The sequence below is a fragment of the Symphalangus syndactylus genome, chromosome 9 (assembly GCF_028878055.3).
Source record: "Symphalangus syndactylus isolate Jambi chromosome 9, NHGRI_mSymSyn1-v2.1_pri, whole genome shotgun sequence".
NCBI classification, from domain to species: Eukaryota; Metazoa; Chordata; class Mammalia; order Primates; family Hylobatidae; genus Symphalangus; species Symphalangus syndactylus.
Window position 1 is genome coordinate 68,746,040 of NC_072431.2, and position 21,646 is coordinate 68,767,685.

The 21,646-nt window shown below is 46.2% G+C and overlaps 1 protein-coding gene and 1 long non-coding RNA gene across 3 annotated transcripts in view; one reads left to right on the forward strand and one right to left on the reverse strand.

The window, feature by feature from the left end:
- Positions 1-21,646, forward strand: part of GALNT17 (polypeptide N-acetylgalactosaminyltransferase 17) — a 585,888-nt gene that overhangs the window by 543,027 nt on the left and 21,215 nt on the right. For both annotated transcript variants that reach the window (XM_055292944.2, XM_055292945.2), the window contains exon 9: positions 4,004-4,099. In XM_055292944.2, coding sequence (XP_055148919.1) covers positions 4,004-4,099 — 96 coding nt within the window. The remainder of the gene's footprint in view (positions 1-4,003; positions 4,100-21,646) is intronic.
- LOC134731332 (uncharacterized) overlaps positions 1-21,646 on the reverse strand; it is a 132,821-nt gene that overhangs the window by 63,648 nt on the left and 47,527 nt on the right. The window lies entirely within an intron of this gene.

Below are 21,646 nucleotides of genomic sequence, written 5' to 3' on the forward strand. Positions count from 1 at the left end.
CTCCCGAGTGTCTGGGGCTATAGGCATAAACCACCTAGGCTAGAAGGCTGCCAGAGCTGCTGTGTACAGCTCCACAGTCTGTGAACTGCACAATGCACAACTCCAGGAGCTGCCTTTGACATCAACCACAGTATAGATGATGTCCTTTGAGCCATACAGTGGGGGTGGCATTGTGATCATAGTCTGATTATTTGGAAGAGAGAGGCCTTTTGTTTTTACAAACTTTCTTTTTAAAATAATAAAATCAATACATACATTCTATCGGAAATATAAAGATGAAAACCAAACTTACTCCAAATCCCAATTCCCAGATCTAATCAATGTTAACATTTTAAGGCATCTGGTTCTATTACTCCTTCTCTATCTGCTGAATATCACCATTTACAGATATATGTATTTCAGGTGGACTATAGTGTTAAATGAAAGAAACCCAATTAATCAAAAACCATTTTTTAGATAGGTCTTCCTTTTTTTTTTTTTTTTTTTTTGAGATGGAATCTCGCTCTGTCGCCCAGGCTGGAGTGCAGTGGCGCAATCTCGGCTCACTGCAAGCTCTGCCTCCCGGGTTCACGCCATTCTCCTGCCTCAGCCTCTCCGAGTAGCTGGGACTACAGGTGCCCGCCACCACACCCGGCTAATTTTTTGTATTTTTTAGTAGAGACAGGGTTTCACTGTGGTCTCGATCTCCTGACCTCGTGATCCGCCAGCCTCGGCCTCCCAAAGTGCTGGGATTACAAGCATGAGCCACCGCGCCCGGCCCATTTACAGATATATATATTTCAGATGGACTATAGTGTTAAATGAAAGAAACCAAATTAATCAAAAATGAGATTTTTTTAGATAGATCTTCCTTTTTTTTTTTAAGAGATAGGGTCTTGCTCTGTTGCCTAGGCTGGAGTACAGTAGCATGATCATGACATACTATAGCCAAAAACTCCTCTGCTCAAGCAATCCTCCCACCTCAGCCTCCCTAGTAGCTGATACTACAGGTGTGAGGCACTGCTGTTGGCTCTAGACAACTTTTTTTTTTTTTTTTTGAGACACAGCCTTGCTCTGTCACCCAAGATGGAATCCAGTGGCACAATCTCAGCTCACTGTAGCCTTAAACTCCTAGGCTGAAGCCACCCTCCCACCTCAGACTCCTGAGTAGCTAGGACTACAAGCACATGCCACCATGCCTAGCTAATTTTGTTTATCTTTTGTGAAGTTGGGGTCTCACTATGTTGCCCAGGCTTGTCTCAAACTCCTGACCTTAAGCGATCTTCCAGCCTCAGCCTCCCAAAGCACTGGGATTACAGGCGTGAGCCACCGCACCCAGCCCACATATGCTTTTAACGCTTAGGGCAGGAGTCACCTTCTCTTACCAGTTATCTCTGAATCCTTGGAAGGGGTAAAGAAGTTCTCCTTGGCCGGTTGCAGAGGTTCACGCCTCTAATCCCAGCACTTTGGGAGGCCGAGGCAGATGGATCACGAGGTCAGGAGATTGAGACCATCCTGGCCAATATGGTGAAACCCTGTCTCTACTCAAAATACAAAAATTAGCTGGGTGTGGTGGCGCATGCCTGTAATCCCAGCTACTGGGGAGGCTGAGGCATGAGAATCATTTGAACCCAGGAGGCGGAGGTTGCAGTGAGCCGAGATTGCACCACTGCACTCCAGCCTGGTGACAGAGCAAGACTCCATCTCAAAAATAAAAAATAAAAAAGAAGCTCTCCTTGTTGGCCCTAGCATATTTCAGACATTGCAGTAGACCGTGGACTACTTTAGGGCAGGGACTATGTTATTTATCTTTTGCTCATTAAATTTAGCACAGTGCCAGGCACTTACCAGGCCTTCAATAAATATTTATTAAATTACTGAATGATAGATTTGATTGCAGAAACATTAGAACAAAGTTTAAAAGCCTGGAAAGTCTCAAATCATGATGAAAAGTAAATATTCTGTTAAAACATTCATGTCTTTAATATGTAAAGAGCTCTTGGCCAGGCATAGTGGTTCACACCTGTAATCCCAGCACTTTGGGAAGCTGAGGTGGGAGAATTGCTTGAGGCCAGGAGATGGAGGCTGCAGTGAGCTATGATCGCACCCCTACACTCCAGCCTGGAGTACAGAGCAAGACCCTGACACTCAAAGAAAAAAAAAAGGATTCAAAAATCTGCTCTGTAATCCCAGCACTTTGGGAGGCTGAGGCGGGCAGATCAGGAGATCGAGACCATCCTGGCTTAACAGGGTGAAACCCCATCTCTACTAAAAATACAAAAAAATTAGCCGGGCGTGGTGGCGGGTGCCTGTAGTCCCAGCTACTCGGGAGGCTGAGGCAGGAGAATGGCATGAACCCAAGAGGCGGAGCTTGCAATGAGCCGAGATCGCGCCACTGCACTCCAGCCTGGGCGACAGAGCGAGACTTAGTCTCAAAAAAAAAAAAAAAAAAAAAAACTCTGCCCGAGTTGTCTGAGCCTAAACACAATTTGGGTACATTAAGAACAGAATGCCGGCCAGGCGCAGTGGTTCACCCCTATAATCCTAGCACTTTGGGAGGCCAAGGCAGGTGGATCACCTGAGGTCCGGAGTCCAAGATCAGCCTGGCCAATGTGGTGAAACCCCGTCTCTGCTAAAAATACAAAAAATTAGCTGGGCGTGGTAGCGGGCGACTGTAATCCCAGCTACTCGGGAGGCTGAAGCAGGAGTATCGCTTGAACCCAGGAGGTGGAGGTTGCAGTGAGTCAAGGTCGCGCCATTGCATTTCAGCCTGGGCAACAAGAGCGAAACTCTGTCTCAAAAAAAGAAAAGAAAAGAAAAAGAACAGAATGCCTTTTCCTCTCTTTGTTTCCAGGGAGAATATAATCTGGAGGGGAATGAATATAGATGGAGAGGACCAGCAACATTACCTTTTTCCCACCCATTGAGACCCTAGGGTGGTGGTGGGATGGATACCCATATAGATCACAGTGCACCCGGAGATCCAGATTAGATCAGCTCTCACATGCTCCCAAAGACCTATGCCTAGTTTCATGAGTGTTGCTTTGGGGACTTTTGTCTATTTCCTCTGTGGGTGCGTTCCAAACACCAAACACCTACGATGGTGCTTAGCACAGAATAGGTATCATTAAATGTTTTTGAATATATAAATAGATACTGCTAGAGCATTTTATGATAGTAAACTTTTAGGTTTTTTCTTTCTTTTTTTTAGAAATAGGTCTTGCTCTGTCGCCCAGGCTGGAGTGAAGTGGTGCAATCATAGCTCACTGCAGCCTGGAACTACTGGGCTCAAGCGATCCTCCCGTCTCAGCCTCCTGAGTAGCTGGGACTACAAGTGTGTGCCACCATGCCTGGTTAATTTGTTTTAATGTTTTTGTAGAGATAGGGCCTCGCTATGTTGCCTATGTTGGTCTTGAACTCCTGGGATCAAGCGATCCTCCTGCCTCAGCCTCCCAAAGTGCTGGGATTATAGGCGTGAGCCACTTCGTCCAGCCTAATTTGCTTTTAGGTTCTTCATGCCTTTATGCAAGTAATGACCTGAGAAGCTAACCTTTGATTACCCAGTTTATTAAAACCAATGTTGGTGCTGAGGCCCACTTACAAGCCTAACCATCTGGATAACCAGATTTTACAAGCCACTTGGAAGCCTTAGAAGCCACTGAGAAGCTCAGAAGCCACTTAGAAGCTTCAAAGCCATTTAGAAGCCTAAGATCTGGGTAACCAGTGCTCCTATATGCAGAAGTTCCCTGAGATTGCCTTTCATGTTAGGAATGGAGGTGCTGTGAGGGTGGGGGGCAAGCTGCCCAGGACACAGTCAGAGACCTAGCATCCATGCCATCCACCTTAAGACTTCATCTTTCTTGCTAAGGTGATCACCGCGAAGATTTGAGCCCTGGTCCTCACTTAGAGGCTCGTGTTGTCTTCCCATCATGAAGTTGGAACCAAGGCATGGTAGAACAGTGACTTGGCATCCACACCTCCACTAGCTGAGCTCTGATGGGTCGTGTTTTGTCTATTCTTGCAGCTTCGCAACAACAAGGCAAAAGACGTCTGCTTGGACCAGGGGCCGCTGGAGAACCACACAGCAATATTGTATCCGTGCCATGGCTGGGGACCACAGGTAGGAGCTCATCTCTGACCAGGAAGGAAGTAATATCACCATCTCCGGCCCACAGGGGCCTTGAAGGCCTTCTGGATAAACTATGTTGCTATCTACCTTGGTAGTTATTTATTCTGAGATTTTAAGAAGAAGGTAGGAATCTTTCTGGCTATTTCTGTAAAGAAGCTAGGGAAAAAAATCATAAGTGGTTGTTGCATCGTGCAGATTTTTTTTTTTTTTTTTTTTTTGAGGTGGAGTCTCACTCTGTCCTCCAGGCTGGAGTGCAGTAGTGTGATCTTGGCTCACTGCAACCTCCGCCTCCCAGGCTCATGCAATTCTCCTGCCTCAGCCTCCCAAGTAGCTGGGATTACAGGCACATGCCACCGTGCCCGGCTAATTTTTGTATTTTTAGTAGAGACGGGGTTTCACCATTTGGCCAGGCTGGTCTCAGACTCCTGGCCTCAAGGGATCCGCCCACCTCGGTCTCCCAAAGTGCTGGCATTACAGGCGTGAGCCACTGCGACCGGCCGCACCAGTGCGGATATTAACAGGATCCATGTGCAGGTTTCATAGTGAGTAAGTCACAATGTGCATATTTCAAAGGTGGATAAGTCACAGAGTCATTTGCTAACATGCAAATATATACCATATGTGCATGGGCTGTCATTATAACCAAATCCACCTGCCTACGACTTCAGAGAAACAATAAGCAAATTTCTTCACTAGAATCTGATTGACACATCCATCCTGAAGGAGCATCATTAGTTTGGTTGTAAGTACAAGCTGGACCGTAAGTGCTGGTTCAAGAGCAAACAACTGATGGGAAGGAGGAGAATGTTTGTAGAATGTCTTTAAAAAAAAAAATCAAACACACGTCTTCATTTATTCATTCGTTCATTCATTCACTCAACTATGTCTTGATCACCTACTCTAAAATGCAGGAGCTTTTCAGAGAACACATGTGATAACCTGAAAAGAGCAAAGCAATTAACCAACAAGTAAAAACAGAGTCTTGATAAATGAATTTCCTTTGATGGCTTTGTGCTAGCCAGTGGTGTGCGTGCACAGGTGTGCGCATGCACACGTGTGTGTGTGTGTGTGTGTACACAAAAGGCTTAGCAGAAATTCTCTAAGGCTGGGAGAAAACACATCCAAAAATGTCACTAGTCTTGACATTCATCAAAATCTAAAACATTACATCAACCAGTAGTAGAAAAAGGCAAGCCACCAACTAGGAAAACATTTATATTTCAGTTTCAGAGGAACACTGAAGGTGGGTTGTAAGTCAGGCTCACAGATCCTTTCTCCGGGGCTCAGTTTGTTGGTCTGTAAGCGGAAGGCACTTGAAGAGCTACCCTGGAAACACCTTTCATCTCTCTTGTTCTGTGAATGCCCACACTCATGTGCAAAGTTGCCTTCATCAATTACACTCATCCCCACACGTGCCCATATCAAGGCTCACAGGTTTTTCTTTTCTTTTTTTTTTTTTTTTTTTTTTTTGAAACGGAGTCTCACTCTTTCACCCAGGCCGGACTGCAGTGGCGCTATCTCGGCTCACTGCAAGCTCTGCCTCCCGGGTTCACGCCATTCTCCTGCCTCAGCCTCCCGAGTAGCTGGGACTAACAGGCGCCCACCACCGCGCCTGGCTAATTTTTTTTGTATTTTTAGTAGAGATGGGGTTTCACCGTGTTAACCAGGACGGTCTCGATCTCCTGACCTTGTGATCCACCCGCCTCGGCCTCCCAAAGTGCTGGGATTACAGGCGTGAGCCACCGTGCCCGGCCAAGGCTCACAGGTTTTTCTCTGTGTGTAGTGGTTTTGCATTCCTCCGAGGTCAGCTGTGTACCCTCTGCCACATCACTGCAGGTAGTTCTCACTGTCCGGATACTCATCCTTCCTCCTAAGGTGGGTGAGCAATGCCAGATAGGTCACTGTTCAAATCCTGGGCCCTTCAATCTTTGCAGCAACTCTGGGAAGTAGGCAGGCAGCATAAGGAAACTGAGGCACAGAGGGGCAAGTGCCCGTGAGCAAAGCAACCTACAACCCAGGCCTTTCAGCACAGCCAAGCATTTTATCCTATTTATTTATCTATTTATTTTTTTAGACCAAGTCTTTCTCTGTCACCCAAGCTGGAATGCAGTGCTCAGTGCAACCTCTGCCTTCCAGGTTCAAGTGATTCTCCTGCCTCAGCCTCCTGAGTAGCTGAGATTACAGGCTTGCACCACCCTGCCCCAGCTAATTTTTGTATTTTTAGTAGAGATGGGGTTTTACCACGTTGGCCAGACTGGTCTCGAACTCCTGACCTCAAGTGATCCACTGCCTCGGCCTCCCAAAGTGCTAGGATTACAGGCGTGAGCTACCGCCCTGGGCCAAACACAGCCAAGCATTTTAAAGTCAAATGATCACCTGAGGTCAGGAGTTCAAGACCAGCCTGGCCAACATGGCAAAACCCCGTCTCTATTGGCCAGGTGCGGTGGCTCATGCCTGTAATCCCAGCGCTTTGGGAGGCCAAGGTGGGCGGATCACGAGATTAGGAGATCGAGACCATCCTGGCTAACACAGTAAAACCCCGTCTCTACTAAAAACACAAAAAATTAGCCGGGCGTGGTGGTGGGCGCCTGTAGTCCCAGCTACTTGGGAGGCTGAGGCAGGAGAATGGCGTGAACCCAGGAGGTGGAGCTTGCAGTGAGCCAAGAAGGCGCCTGGACGACAGAGTGAGACTCTGTCTAAAAAAAAAAAAAAAAAAAAATTAGCCAGGCATAGTGGCGGGCGCCTGTAATCCCAGCTACTGGAGAGGCTGAGGCAGGAGAATCACTTGAACCTGGGAGGTGGAGTTTCAGGGAGCCGAGATCGCGACACCGCACTTGAGCCTGAGCGACAGAGCGAGACTCCATCTCAAGGGAAAAAAAAAGAAAAAGTCAAATGCGGTCCATTTAAATCCAAATTATTTATGGAGCACCATCACCATCTACAATTGGCGAAAAGTGCCCGTGGGGAGCAGGAGGTTGGCTGGGAAGCCTAGACCTTCTCCTCTCCCTGAAGGTTCTCTGTAGGGAAATGGGGGTTCGCATGGAAAGTACTGAGCTACAGAATGTAATGCAGGTGGCTGTGATGGCTGAGGCGGGAGGACTGCTTGAGGCCAGGAGATTGAGACCAGCCTGGGTAACATAACAAGACCCCAGCCTCTAAGAAAAATGTATAAAATGAGTTGGGCGTGGTGGCACATGACTCAGGAAGCTGAGGCGAGGGGATCACTTGAACCCAGGACTTCAAGGCTGCAGTGAGCCGTGATCATGCCACTGCACTCCTGGGTGACAGAGTGAGACCTTGTCTCTTAAAAAAAAGAAAAAAATAAGTGCACATCTTCATTCATTCATTCACTCAACTAATATGTCTTGATTACCTACTCTAAAATGCTAGGCACCTCTGTAACACAGGCAGCTGGTATGATACAGTCTTTGGTCTCAAAGTATTTACCCTTGAAGGGGAGGAACTAGAAAAGAGGCAGGAAATCTACAGTAGAGTAAGTGTAACCCAGGGTGCTGGGGCCCGGGAGGTGGGAGGTAGCCCAGTTTGGCTGGAACTTTGAATGCAAGAGGGAAGGGAGTGCTGAGAGAGAAGGCATCAGAGAGGTGGAGAGCAGATGGTGAGAGACCTAAGGAGACCTGCACCAAGACTCCAGCCTGCACACTGCAGTGGGCAGCAGAATCTGGACTTGATCCAGAGGATGTCAGGGAGCCACTGGAAGGCTCACCTGGGGGTGAGAGAGGTGATATGTTTAGACTGCCTACAGCAGTTCCAGAGGGGACTATCTAAGAAGCTATGTCTTGAAATAGACCAAATGAAAAGCCCCAGCTAGTCTCGGGCTGAGATGGCCAGGAGTTGGATATAGCGACTTGTGGTACTGAGCCTAGAGGACTTGAAGAAAGGGGACACAGAGGGTGGGAGGCAGGGCCCAGCACACTCCCCACACCACCTTCCTAGGATACCCACAGCCGCTGGCCCAGGCAGCAAGATCCCAGAGGCTGAGCCCAGGGCAGTCCCACTCCTGGGCCCCGTGGCTGTGCCGGATCATCCTTTTAGGCAATTAACTCCAAGAGTAGCTGTGAAAAGAGCACTTAACTCCCAGACTTCTTTGTTCAATCTTCTGAATAAGTCACATTTAAATGGCGCACTTATTAACGGTGACGTAATAGAGGCTATCCAAGTTAGATACTGGCATAATCAAAAACTGCTCCAAGGACGTCCACTCGTCCTGTGAATGTGGAAGAAAGTAAAGATGGTCTGATCCCATAGCTTCCCCATGTGGCTCTAAGCAGTTGCATTTTGCTTTGGGTGTTTCAGGGGAAGGTTTTGTTTTTTGTTTGTTTGTTTGTTTTGTTTTGTTTCAGACAGAGTCTCGCTCTGTCACCCAGGCTGGAGTGCAATGGCGCAATCTTGGGTCACTGCAACCTCCGCCTCCTGGGTTCAAGCGATTCTCCTGCCTCAGCCTTATGAGTAGTTGGGATTACAGGCACCCACCACCATACCCAGCTAATTTTTGTATTTTTAGTAGAGATGGCGTTTCACCATGTTGGTCACTCCTGACCTCAGGTGATCCACCCACCTCGGCCTCCCAAAGTGCTGGGATTACAGGCATGAGCCACTGCGCCTGGCCTCAGGGGAAGGTTTTTAAAGCCACTCAGGAAGCACTTGGGTGACCCTGAGGGCTGGGATGTTAAGGCGGCAGTGTCTGCCTTCTGTGGCCCTGTGGTCCCCCACCCATCTGTGTACCCCAGCATCTTTAACACCCTTGTGATGCCCACACCTCCAGACATAGTCTGGGGCAGATTGCTGTGAACTTGACCTTCCTAACCTTTCTGTCTGGAGCCTTTATTCCTCTATAGCCCGTCCCTCAAGCTTCTGCCCAGTGGGACCCTGATAGACCAGCAGGAATGCCTGGGTGGCATAATTTCAGGACAACATGGTCAGAACTTTTTTTTCTTTTCTTTTCTTTTCTTTTTTTAGAGACAAGGTCTCGCTCTGTCCCCCAAGCTGGAGTCCAGTGGCACAATCATAACTCACTGCAGCCTTGACCTCCTGGGCTCAAGAAATCCTCCCATCTCGGCCTCTCAAGTAGCTGTGATTACAGGCATGCATCACCCCACCCAGCTAATTTTTTAAAAAGTTTTTCGTAGAAATAGAGGTCTCCCTATGCTTCCCAGGCTGATCTGCAACTCCTGACCTCAAGCAATTCTCTCGCCTCCTCCTCCCAAAGTGCTGAGGCTACAGGTGTGAGCCCCTGTGCTTGAGCCTGTGGTTAAAATTTAATGAGGGCTTTCACTCTGAAGGTGACCACCTTCTGACTCCCTCCCCAGGCAGGAGGCAGACATCAAGTCTCCTTTCCCGCTGGGAGCTTAGTGGCACTCCCAGCACAGTGTGGCACCTTTGTTAGGAAATGGCTGAGTTTCATCTTTCCCAGCTCCACCTGCGTATGGAACTTTTCCAAGTGAAAGCTCCTGCCATGGAGCTGATTAGATTGAGTTGATTTAGAACGGCAAACCGGATTAGGCTGCTCATGGCTCCCCCTGGCTCTGGGATGGACACTTGTTAAGTGGGCCCTGGCTGCTTTCCGTCAGCTGCTTTTTAAAAAGTCAATCTGATGTTGCTTTCTGTTCAGCCACGTGTCCTGAATTAGAGAACGCTTGGCATGGCTCTCCAGCTGCCAGGCTGTCCCTCTACTCACTCATCAAAGCTCCCCTGCTTCCCAAACCCACTCCTTCTGTGCAAGGAGTCCTGTCACCCAACTGGAATCCTTCTAAACTGCTTCCCAAAATGCCATGGGTGCAAACAGTGGCAGAATCAGAGCTCCTGTAACCAAGCAGCTCCCAGCAGAAGGAATTGGTGCTTCACGGACATCGCTAGCTTAATTAATGGACTCTATGTTGTAATTTATTATCAAACAGCAATTAAACAGATAAAATAGGCACTGAGGAGGGTAATTTCCTGTCTTGCAGCATGTGTTTGTCAACAAGATGTTCCCGGCCACTCAGAGAGCCTTGCTTGCTCGGAAATGTCTGTCGCCTCAGTTTTGGCTGGTTACTAATTAGAATTAGACAAACATCCGCTTCTTTTTGGAAGCCTGAGTTTTATTTAAAAATAGAATGTAAAGGCCAGGCGCATTGGCTCACGCCTGTAATCCCAGCACTTTGGGAGGCCAAGGCGGGTGGATCACTTCCGGTCAGGAGTTTGAGACTAGCCTGGCCAACATGGTGAAACCTCGTCTCTACTAAAAATACGAAAATTAGCCAGGCGTGGTGGCGGGCACCTGTAATCCCAGCTACTCCGGGAGGCTGAGGCAGGAGAATCACTTGAACTCAGGAGGCGGAGGTTGCAGTGAGCCCAGACCATGCCACTGCACTCCAGCCTGGGCAACAGAGCAAGACTCCATCTCAGAAAAAAAAAGCCATCAAGGATGCAGTAGCAGCCTTAGTGTTGGCTTGAACACATTTGGAGCAGAAGTTCTTGTCTAAGGAGACCCACAGACCCCCGGTTCTACCAGGCTGTTGCCCTTCTGCGCCCAGGCCTAGGGTGGGTCCCCAAGCTGGAGCAACCACAATGAAACCAGGACACTTTGGCTGCCGTGCACGGAGTGCACCCTTCTCTGCCAGGCCCTTCTTTTTGTGCCTCTCCAGACAGCTGGTCAACCTTCTCCAGCCACAGCTGCTGATTTCTCCAGAAAGGCAAAGGAGCTATCAGGAAGAAAGAGGGGGCTAGGGGTAGTGCTGACCCCAGGGACCCACTGTGGCATCTTTCTTAGCCCTAAACTCCCCCGATGGCTCTGCATCTGCTCTCTCGGGTCACTGCAGCTAACCCGCAGCCCAGGGTTTGACAGTGCAGCATACAATGGACTGTGGCCCCAGAACCGCGTGTTCCAGCCCCTGCCTAGGGACAGCTCTGAACACTCTGGGCCAGGGCTGGGCTGCGTTAAAGAACAAAAATGCTGACAATAAGACCCATATCTGTTTCTGGTGACATGTTTAATCCTTCCAACTACTCTGTCTGGTAAATAGTAACCTCCTCCCATCCCCTCTACTTTATTTTTTATTTGAGATAGGGTCTTGTTCTGTCACCCAGGCTGGAGTACAGTGGTGCAATCATAGCTCATTGCAGCCTCAAACTCCTGGGTTCAAGCGATCCTCCTGCTTCAGCTTCCAGAGTAACTGGGACTACTGGTATGAACCACCATGCCCAGCTAATTTTTCAATTTTTTTGTAAAGATGGGTCTCACTATGTTGCCCAAGCTGGTCTCAAACTCCTGACCTCAAGCTATCCTCCCACCTCGGCCTCCCAGAGTGCTAGGATTATGGATGTGAGCCACCTTGCCTGGCACCACCTGCTTTTTTTTTTTTTTTTTATTAATGAGAACATGGAGATTCAGATAGGGCAAAGCCAACTGTCAAACGAATGTCCCATATCTTTTGGTCTTGGGTACTCTGCTCTGCATCTGGTGAATTCTGGAGAGCACCTCATATCCTTGAACCCTTCAGTGTTCTCCAGGCCACAGCAAAAGACAGTGGAAAGACTCAAAGGAAGCAGAGAGGAATGGAAGTGAAAGCCCAGGTGCAGAGGCTGGAATCACGAGGCACATTTCAGGAAAGAATCACACAGTTGGCAGAAGCAGGTGGTTCAGGGCGGCCCAAAAGGGACAGAGTATGGAGATCCTCCAGTGCTGGGATCAAGGGCTGGGGCTTCTACTCAGCATCTCAGGTGCGGTCCACTGACGCAGTGAACCCTCTGGGGACTTATTGTTACTGCCTCTTCCAAAGTCCAACCCCCGACCTAGTGGAGATGGGGCCTAGGATTCCACATGGTAACAAGCATTGACAGGTGCTTTTCTTTTTCAGTCCACAACTATTTATTGAGCATCTATTTTGAGAGCTTGTTTGGAGGTTCTAGCAGGGGAGCGCAGATACTCGTATACCCTTGACCAAAGACTGGTCTTCCTCTACTGAGGATGATCATCCTCTTCAACCAAGCATGCAGTTTCAGGAGGGATGCACGTGGAGGGGTGAGGGAGAAAGGGGACGCCCACCTAGCCAGCCAGATCAGCTGAATCAACCCTGGCAATCAATGGGGTGACAGATATTGCACCCAGATCACCCTCACATCCGACTGAGCATCTATTTTGGATAAGGCTATGTGTTAGGCCATATAGGTGGTGATCATATGTCCCTGTCTGCCCAGGACAGGCCCTGTTTAGGCCTAGTGTCCCAGTTTACTTTTTTTTTTAATTTATAACACTATCTTAGTTTTTATATAATTGAGGTTCTTGGGGGTTTTTTTTGTTTTGTTTTTTTTGTTTTTCATTTTTAAGGCAATATTTACTCTTTCTTTTTTTTTGTTTTTGTTTTTGTTTTTTTTTTCAGATGGAGTCTCGCTCTGTCACCCAGGCTGGAGTGCAGTGGCGCGATCTTGGCTCACTGCAACCTCCGCCTCCTGCATTTAAGCAATTCTCCTGCCTCAGCCTCCCGAGTAGCTGAGATTACAGGCACCTGCCACCACACCTGGTTAATTTTTATATTTTTAGTAGAGATGGGGCTTCACCATGTTAGCCAGGCTGGTCTTCAACTCCTGACCTCAGGTGATCCACCTGCCTCAGCCTCCCAAAGTTCTGGGATTACAGGCGTAAGCCACCGCGCCCAGCCTATTTACTCTTTATAGTGTATAATTTTGCAGGTTTTAGCAAGCACATATGATCAAGTGATCACACCATAATCAAGACACAGAGCAGTTCAATATTCCCCTGAACTTCTTGTGTAGTTCACTCCTCCCTCTGCCCACATATACTTTTTAAAAAGATTTATTTTGTTTAGAGACAGGATCTCACTCTGTCACCCAGGCTGGAGCACAATGGTGCCAGCAGAGCTCACTGTGGCCTTGAACTCCTGGGCTCAAGCAATCTTGCTGCCTTAGCCTCCTGAGTAGCTGGGATTACAGTCACACACCACCATACCAGACTATTTTTTTTTTAACTTTAGTAGAGATAGGGATCTCACTGTGTTGCCCCGGCTGGTCCCAAACTCCTGGGCTCAAGTGATCCGCCCACCGCTGCCTCCCAAAGTGCTGGGATTATAGGTATAAGCCAGTGCACCCAGCCATCCACATACTTTTATACACATCACAATCACTTTTGAGGACCATAGTTGAGGGAGTGTTCATAGAAGTTGCCCGTGCGTGCATCTGCACATGTTCAAACCTAACACGTTCCTGCAGATTCTGATGCAGCTTTGTCCCCGAGCTGAGACTCACTGCCCCTCCACAGCCCATACCATGGACAAGGTGTGACTAGCAGGGTCCGCAAAAATGGCCCTGGAGACTTCAGCAGGCACTCTTTGAAACAGCTACTGGCTGTAATGAGATGCTCGTAAGGCGAGGTGTGCACTATGGGAAGGAATTGAGGGTGGGAGTCACTGTTGGAAGGTGTCAAGCTCTGTTCCCAGGACCTTTCTGATTCAGTAGGCTCAGGGGAGGGCATTAGTGACCTCTCCTCTGTGTGTCCTCCCTGTCAATACATTTTCCTCCTTTTCTCCGTCCTTTTCCGAGAGACTCACATTTCTTCTCTCAGTTAATTCATCACCAAAATGACAGATGAGATTCTTTTATCCTGTAATTAAATTCAATCTGATCTTGGACTCATTCTCTGATGGCTTCATCTTTTAAGCGATACATCATCCAAACACCTTGTCATTATGATGCATTGTGCCAATAAGGCACCCGTGCCCTGCTGGCGTGACGGGGCTCTGGCAAGCTATTAGCATGTAGGAGGCACCCCTGGTTGTTGTTGGAAAACACAGAAGTGAGTGACACCCAGCAGCCTCTTGCCTTCCAGATGCTATCATGTAAGTGTCGGAGCTCAGGCAACGCAGCCTTTGAGAACACATTGAAGTTTCGCCCAAGAAAAGATGGCTTTGGTCCAGAAAACAGGCCTGAGATTCTGGGAATATGCCTCTCCCATTTGATAAGAAGCAAGCTTGGTCATCCCTTTCCATCCGCGAGAACCCAATTCCTAGAAATCACCATGGGGTTCAAATCAGGGGATCCGTAGACCTTCTGGAAAACAGAGTTGGGGGACTGAAGGCAGATACTTTTTAAAAATTTTTTATTAATTAATTATATATTTCATGACAGGGTCTTGCTCTGTCACCCAGGCTGCAGTGCGGTGGTGCAATCATAGCTCACTGCAACCTCAGTCTCCCAGACTACAGGTGCACACCACCATGCCTAACTAATTTTTTTGTATTATTTGTACAGATGGGGTCTTGCTATGTTGCCCAAGCTGGTCTCAAATTCCTAGGCTCGAGTGATTCTCCCCCCTCAGCCTCCTAAAGTGCTAGGATTACAAGTGTCAGCCACCAGACCCAGATACTTTTGATGCTGAGAAAACCTGCTGCACGCCCAAATGGGAGATGAAACAGAAACAGGAGAGGAAATGCTGATGGTGTTCTGTGTATCTGAAATTCGACACCACAGAGGTTCTGAACCACTTATTTTCATTTTCCATTTTCAATCTCTTATGCCATATTTTTTAAAACCTCTCCTTTTGCATTCCAGTGCAACACATAAATTCGTCTTACCTCGTTGCATGCAGATAGTGAGAATATTAACAGGCTTTTTTGTTGTTGTTGTTGCTCTTCTGACTCATCTTCTCTCAAAATATTCAAAATGTTTCTGATTTTATTACTTCGGGTTGTTAGTTGCTGCCTCCCGGGCCCTGCCTCCATCAGCCTCCCTCTTTGCAGACCTCCATGCAATGCAGTTTTACATGCTTTCTGCTTGCTGAGATTTTCCCCGAGGCTTTGGGGGACCCAAGCCTCTTTCTCTGCCATCTGCTTTGCTTCTCTTTTCTATTTCCAACCCCCGATTCCGTTTTTCTAATTATCCCTGAGAAGTGACTCTCGTAGTCCACGTACAGAGCACAGGAAGGCTTGAGTTCCTAAATATTTCCTGCTGATATATCACCTAAGTTTATGAAATATTCTAAATATTCTGTTGTGTCCTTTCAACAATATTCACAACATCTTCATCAGGAGTAGATTCCTTCTCAAGAGACCACTGTCTTTGCTTACCCATTAAGAAACAACTCTATATCTGTTCCTGTTTGATCACAAGATTGCAGCAATTCCATCCCATCAGTTGCAGAAGTAAAGGCACATGTACAGGCATACCTCGTCTCATCGCGTTTCAGTTTATGGTACTTTGTAGATAATTGCATTTTTTCACTGATTGAAGGGTTGTGGCAACATGATACCGAGCAAGTCTATGGGTGCCGTTTTTCCAACAGCACCTGCTCACTTCCTGTCGCTGTGTCACATTTTGGTAATTCTTGCAATATTTCAAACTTTTTCATTAGTATTATATCTGTTATGGTGGTTTGTGATCAGTATCTTTGATGTTACTATTGTAATTATTCGGGGCACTATGAGCTGCACCCGGACAGGACCGCAAACATAAACCATAAATGTTGTGTGTCTTTGACGGCTCCACCGTCGGGCCATTCTCCTATCTCTCTCCCAATTCCTGGGCCTCTCTATTCCCTGAGACACAGCAATGTTGAAATTCAGCCAATTAACAGCCCTATAATGGCCTCTAAAAGCTTTAGTGAGGAAGACAAGTCACAAGCCAAATAAGGCTAAAAGCTAGGCCTCTTGTGCCAAATAATTTGCCAAGTTATGAAGGCAAAGGAAAAGTTATTGAAGGAAATTGAACATGCTACTCCAGTGAACACATGAATGCTAAGAAAGCAAAACAGCCTCATTGCTCATAGGGAGTAAGTTTTAGTGGTTAGAAGACCAATCCAGCCACAACATTCCCTTAAGCCAAAAGCCTAATCCAGAACAAGGGCCTAGCTCTCTTCAGTTCTATGAAGGCTGAAAGAAGTGAGGAAGCTGCAGAAGAAAAGTTTGAAGGTAGCAGAAGTTGGCTTGAGGTTTAAGGAAAGAAGCCGTCTCTGTAACATAAAGGTGCAAGGTGAAGCGGCAAGTGCTGATGGAGAAGCTGCAGCAAGTTCTCCAGAAGATCTAGCTGAACTCATTGCTGAAGGTATCTACACTCAACAACAGATTTTCAACATAGACAGAACAGCCTTCTATTAGAAGAAGGTGCCATCTAGGACTTGGGCCCACCTAGAGAGGAGAAGTCCATGCCTGGCTTCAAAGCCTCAAAGGACAGCCTGACTCTCTTGTGAGAGGCGAATGCAACTGGTGAATTTAAGTTGAAGTTAAAGCTCATTTACCATTTTGAACATCCTAGGGCCCTTAAGAATGATGCTAAATCTACTCTGCATGTGCCCTAGAAATGGAACAACAAAGCTTGGGTATCAGTGCATCTGTTTACAGCATGGTTTACTGAATATCTTTTTTTTTTCTTTTTTTTGAGACAGAGTCTCACTCAGTCACCAGGCTGGAGTGCAGTGGCACAGTCTCAGCTCACTGCAACCTCCGTCTCCTAGGTTCAAGCAATTCTCCTGCCTCAGCCTCCCGAGTAGCTGGGACTACAGGTGGGCGCCACCATGCCCAGCTAATTTTTGTATTTTCAGTAGAGATGGGGTTTCACCGTGTTGGCCAGGATGGTCTCAATCTCTTGACTTCATGATCCACCCTCCTTGGCCTCCCAAAGTGCTGGGATTACAGGCATGAGCCATCGTGCCTGGCCGGTTTGCTGATTACCTTAAGCCCACTGTCCAGACCCACTTCTCAGAAAAAAAATGATTCCTTTCACAATATCACTGCTCATTGATAATGGTCACCCAGGAGCTCTGATGGATATGTACCAAAAGATGAATGTTGTTCTCATGCCTGATAACACAACATCCATTCTGCAGCCCATGGATGAAGGAGTAATTTTGACCTTCTAGTCTTATTTAAGAAATTCATTTTGTAAGGCTGTAGCTGCCATAGATAGTGATTCTTCTGATGGGTCTTGGCAAAGTCCATGGAAAGCTTTTTGGGAAGAATTTACCATTTTAGATACCAGTAAGCATGTTTGTGATTCATGGCAGACCAAAATAGCAACATGAACAGGAGTGGGGAAGAAGTGGATTCCAACCCTCGTGGATGACTTTGAGGGTTTCAAGGCTTCAGTGGAGGAAGGAACTGCAGATGTGGTGGAAACAGCAAGGGAACGAGAACCAAAAGGGAGCCCGTAGACGGGACTGAATTGCTACAATCTCATGATCAAACATGAACAGACAAAGAGTTGTTTCTTCACGGATAAGCAAAGACAGTGGTCTCTTGAGATGGAATCTACTCCTGATGAGGATGTTGTGAATACTGTTGAAATGACACAAGAGAATATTTAGAATATTCCATAAACTTAGGTGATATATCAGCGGCAGGGTTTGAGAAGATTGCCTCCAATTTTGAAAGAAATTCTACTGTGGGTAAAATGCTATTAACCAGCATTGGATGCTACAGCGAAATATTTCATGGAAGGGAGAGAGTCAATTAATGCAGCAAACTTTGTTATTCTCATATTTTAAGAAATTGCCACAGTCACCCCAACATTCAGCAGCCACCACCCCGCCACCCTGATCAGTCAGCAGCCATAACATCAAGCCGTGACCCTCCATTAGCAAAAAGATTACAGCTTACTGAAGGCTCAGATGAGCACTAGTATTTTTAGCAACGAAGTATTTTTAAATTAAGCTATGCACATTTTTAAAAGGCATGCTCTTGCACACTTAATAGTCTACAGTATAGTGTAAACATAACTTTTTATGCACTGGGAAACCAATATATTTGTGTGACTTGCCTTTCTATTGCAATATTCGCTATATTACAGTGGTCTGCAACTGAACCTGCAATATCTCAAGATATGCCTGTATTTGATTTTGCCTGAGGAAGACTCAGGGTTAAGCAGGAATTACTGTACTATTTCTTTCCTGCCAGAATGGATTGATGAGCTATTCTTTCCAGGAAATCACGATGACAGACATAAATTGTTTTCCAGTGGAGATTGTGAGTTGAGACTTTTGTGTCTTCCGAGAAGTTTAACTGACTTTTCTCCAGGCACAAAAAGTCATTCAGGCAGGTTTTGTGTTCATGTTAGGGCTTGGAATAAGGAACTCAGATTGAACAATAGAGTGGTAGCCATGTCACCAACTGAGCCTTTCTCCCTTGCCCAGGGATATTAAATTCCACAGCCAAATAAGTGAAAGTCACTTCTGCTCCTCTTTTTTTTATTCTTTTCTTTCTTTCCTTTCTTTCCTTCCTTCCTTCCTTCCTTCTTTCCTTCCTTCCTTCCTTCCTTTCTCTCTTTCTCTCTTTCTTTCTTTTTTTGAAACAGAGTCTCTCTCTGTCACCCAGGCTGGAGTGCAGTGCCACAGTCAGAGCTCACTGTAGCCTCGACCTCCTGGATTCAAGCAATCCTCCCACCTCTGTCTCCCAAGTAGCTGGACCACAGCCACACACCACCATGCTTGGCTAATTTTTAAATTTTTTATAGAGATGGGGTCTCGCTATGTTGCCTCACTGTGTTGACCAAGCTGGTCTCAAACTCCTGGCCTCCCGCAATCCTCCTGCCTCAGCCTCCCAAAGTGCTGGGATTTATAGGTGTGAGTCAGTGTGCCTGGCCCTTCTTTTTTACCAAAGGCACAACAGCATTTCAGAGTTTGAAAAACACAAATTTAAATCATCCATGGTCCTGCCACCCTACAACAACTATTATTATTACCGAAGGTTACTTTCGGCTTTTCTTTTTTTCAAAGAAATATATTGATTTGTTAGGCTGTCTTTATATCACTGAATTAAAAAGGAAACAACGTCACTGTTTCTGAAGGACAAAGAGGGGGATGTAAAGCCTCCTGGTGGAATGTATTTAGTGCCTTACTCTTTATGCTAGGAGGCTCAGCAGAGCGATGCAGAACTTCACAGTAGCCTCATCCCTGACTGCTTGATTCACAGAGCTTTGATTTCTCCTTGGAACAGTAGTATCTGTTGAATGATTATTTTCAGTGAGTTCATAGTGAGATATATACACACACATACACATACACATAAAACAAGCTACATAATTTTATTATACATACACAGCATATGTATATAAGTACTTTTTAATTCTTTTATTTTTCTTCTATTTTTTTTTTATTTTTGAGATGGAGTCTCACTCTGGCACCCAGGCTGGAGTGCAGTGGTGTGATCTTAGCTCACTGCAACCTCCACCTCCCAGATTCAAGTGATTCTTCTGCCTCAGCCTCCAGAGTAACTGGGATTACAGGTGCCCGCCACCACACCCAGCTAATTTTTGTATTTTTAGTAGAGATGGGGTTTCATCATGTTGACCAGGCTGGTCTTGAACTCCTGACCTCAAGTGATCCGCCCACCTTGGCCTCCCAAAGTGCATGAGCCACCGCACCCAGCCATAAGTACATATTTGTTATAGTATATACTTAGAAAGATACCTATATACTAGTGTTAGTATTCAGTGGAAGTGGATCATCATAAAGTTCTTCATCCTTGTTGTCTTCACATACTATAAGTATATAGGTGTATATTTAAGTATATACTATAATATAAATAGTGTGTATATATATAGTGTGTGTATATATCTATATATACATATCTATATACATATATACACATATATGTACATATATGTGTATATAGATATATATATACACATATGTACATATATGTGTATGTATACACACACACACACACACACATATATATATATGGAGACAGGACCAAAACAATGCAATGTGGGATCCCAGGTTGGATCCTGGGAAGAAAATCCATGTTTGTGGTTTTGATTTGCACGCCCCTTCAATGATAGACTGGATTAAAAAAATGTGGTACATATACATCATGGAATACTTTATAGACATAAAAAAGAATGGAATCTTGTCCTTTGCAGGGACATGGATGGAGCTTGAGGCCATTATCTTTAGCAAAGTAACACAGAAACAGAAAACCAAATAACTTCTCTCTTGTAAGTAGGATCTGAATTATGAGAACACATGGACACATAGAGGGGAATAACACACACTGGGGCCTATTGGAGAGTTGGGGGTGGAGGGTGGTAGGAGGGAGGGGATCAGGAAAAATATTAAATAGCTAATGGGTACTAGGCTTAATACCTGGGTGATGAAATAAGCTGTGCAACAAACCCCCATGACACAAATTTACCTACGTAACAAACCTGCATATGTACCCCTGCACTTTAAAAAAAGTTAAAAAAAAAAAAAAGAATCTATAGGAAAGAAAATAAGTTCTTGGTAAAGCTGGAGCAAGACCCCAGTTATTCAATGGTGGGTGAGGTCGGGAAAGCTAATATCCACATTTGCTTCTCATTATTTTATTCAATCTCTATATTAGTCCGTTTTCATGCTGCTGATAAAGTCATACCTAAGACTGGGCAATTTACAAAACAAGGAGGTTTAATGGACTCACAGTTCCACGTGGCTGGGGAGGCCTCACAATCATGGTGGCAGGTGAGAGTGACGTCTTACATGGTGGCAGACAAGAGAAGAGAACTTGTGCAGGGAAACTCCCCTTTACAAAACCGTCAGATCTTGTGAGACTTATTCACTATCTTGAGAATAGCACAGGAAAGACCCACCTCCATGTTTCAATTACCTCCCATTTGGTCCCTCCCACAAAACATTAGAATTGTGGGAGCTACAATTCCAGATGAGATTTGGGTGGGGACAGAGCCAAACTGTATCAATCTCCATAAATGCCCTATGATGTAATCTATAATTATCCCAATTTTCGATTTTTTTTTTTTTTTTTGAGATGGAGTCTCACTCTGTCACTCAGGCTGCAGTGCAGCTGCACAATCTCGGCTCACTGCAGCCTCTGCCACCCAGGTTCAGCCTCCCAAGTAGCTCTGATTACAGATGTGCACCACCATGTTCAGTTAATGTTTGTATTTTTAGTAGAGACGGGGTTTCACCATGTTGGCCAGGCTGGTCTCAAACTTCTGACCTCGAGTGATTCGCCTGCCTCGGCCTCCCAAAGTGCTGGGATTACAGGCATGAGCCACGGTGCCCGGCCATTATCCCCATTTTAAAAAATGAGGAAGCAGAGTCCCATAGGGCTAAAGTAATTGGCCCAGGGCCATAAAATCATTAAGTAGCAGAGCCTGGATTTCTTAAGCAGGCCCCAGAGTCCAAGTCCTTAACCATTATACTCTCCTGTCTCTCTAATGACATAGCAAGGTCAGAAATGCTGCTCTAGTTGGCAAATGAAGAAAGTGAGCTTGTTGAGCCATGGTACAGAAAGCCAGTGCTTGCTAGCATGTCCACACTGAAACAGGATACAGCCCTCCCTTGCCATTTCACCTATAGAGACAAAAAAGAAATTCATGTTATCAGCGGTCTGTCCTATTGAGATATAAAGTCTTTGCTTCCTTAACCAATTCAGCAGTCAAAGGTGTGCTCTGAAGATGTGCTTAGGAATATTCTCCTGATCCCCTAGAAGTTGGAGTGGACTGTGCATTTCCTCTCTCACCCAGCTCTTCCAGCTCTCATCCTGGTGCCCCACACCAAGAGAGGCCCCGGGTCTCTCCACAGGTCATGTGGGCCAG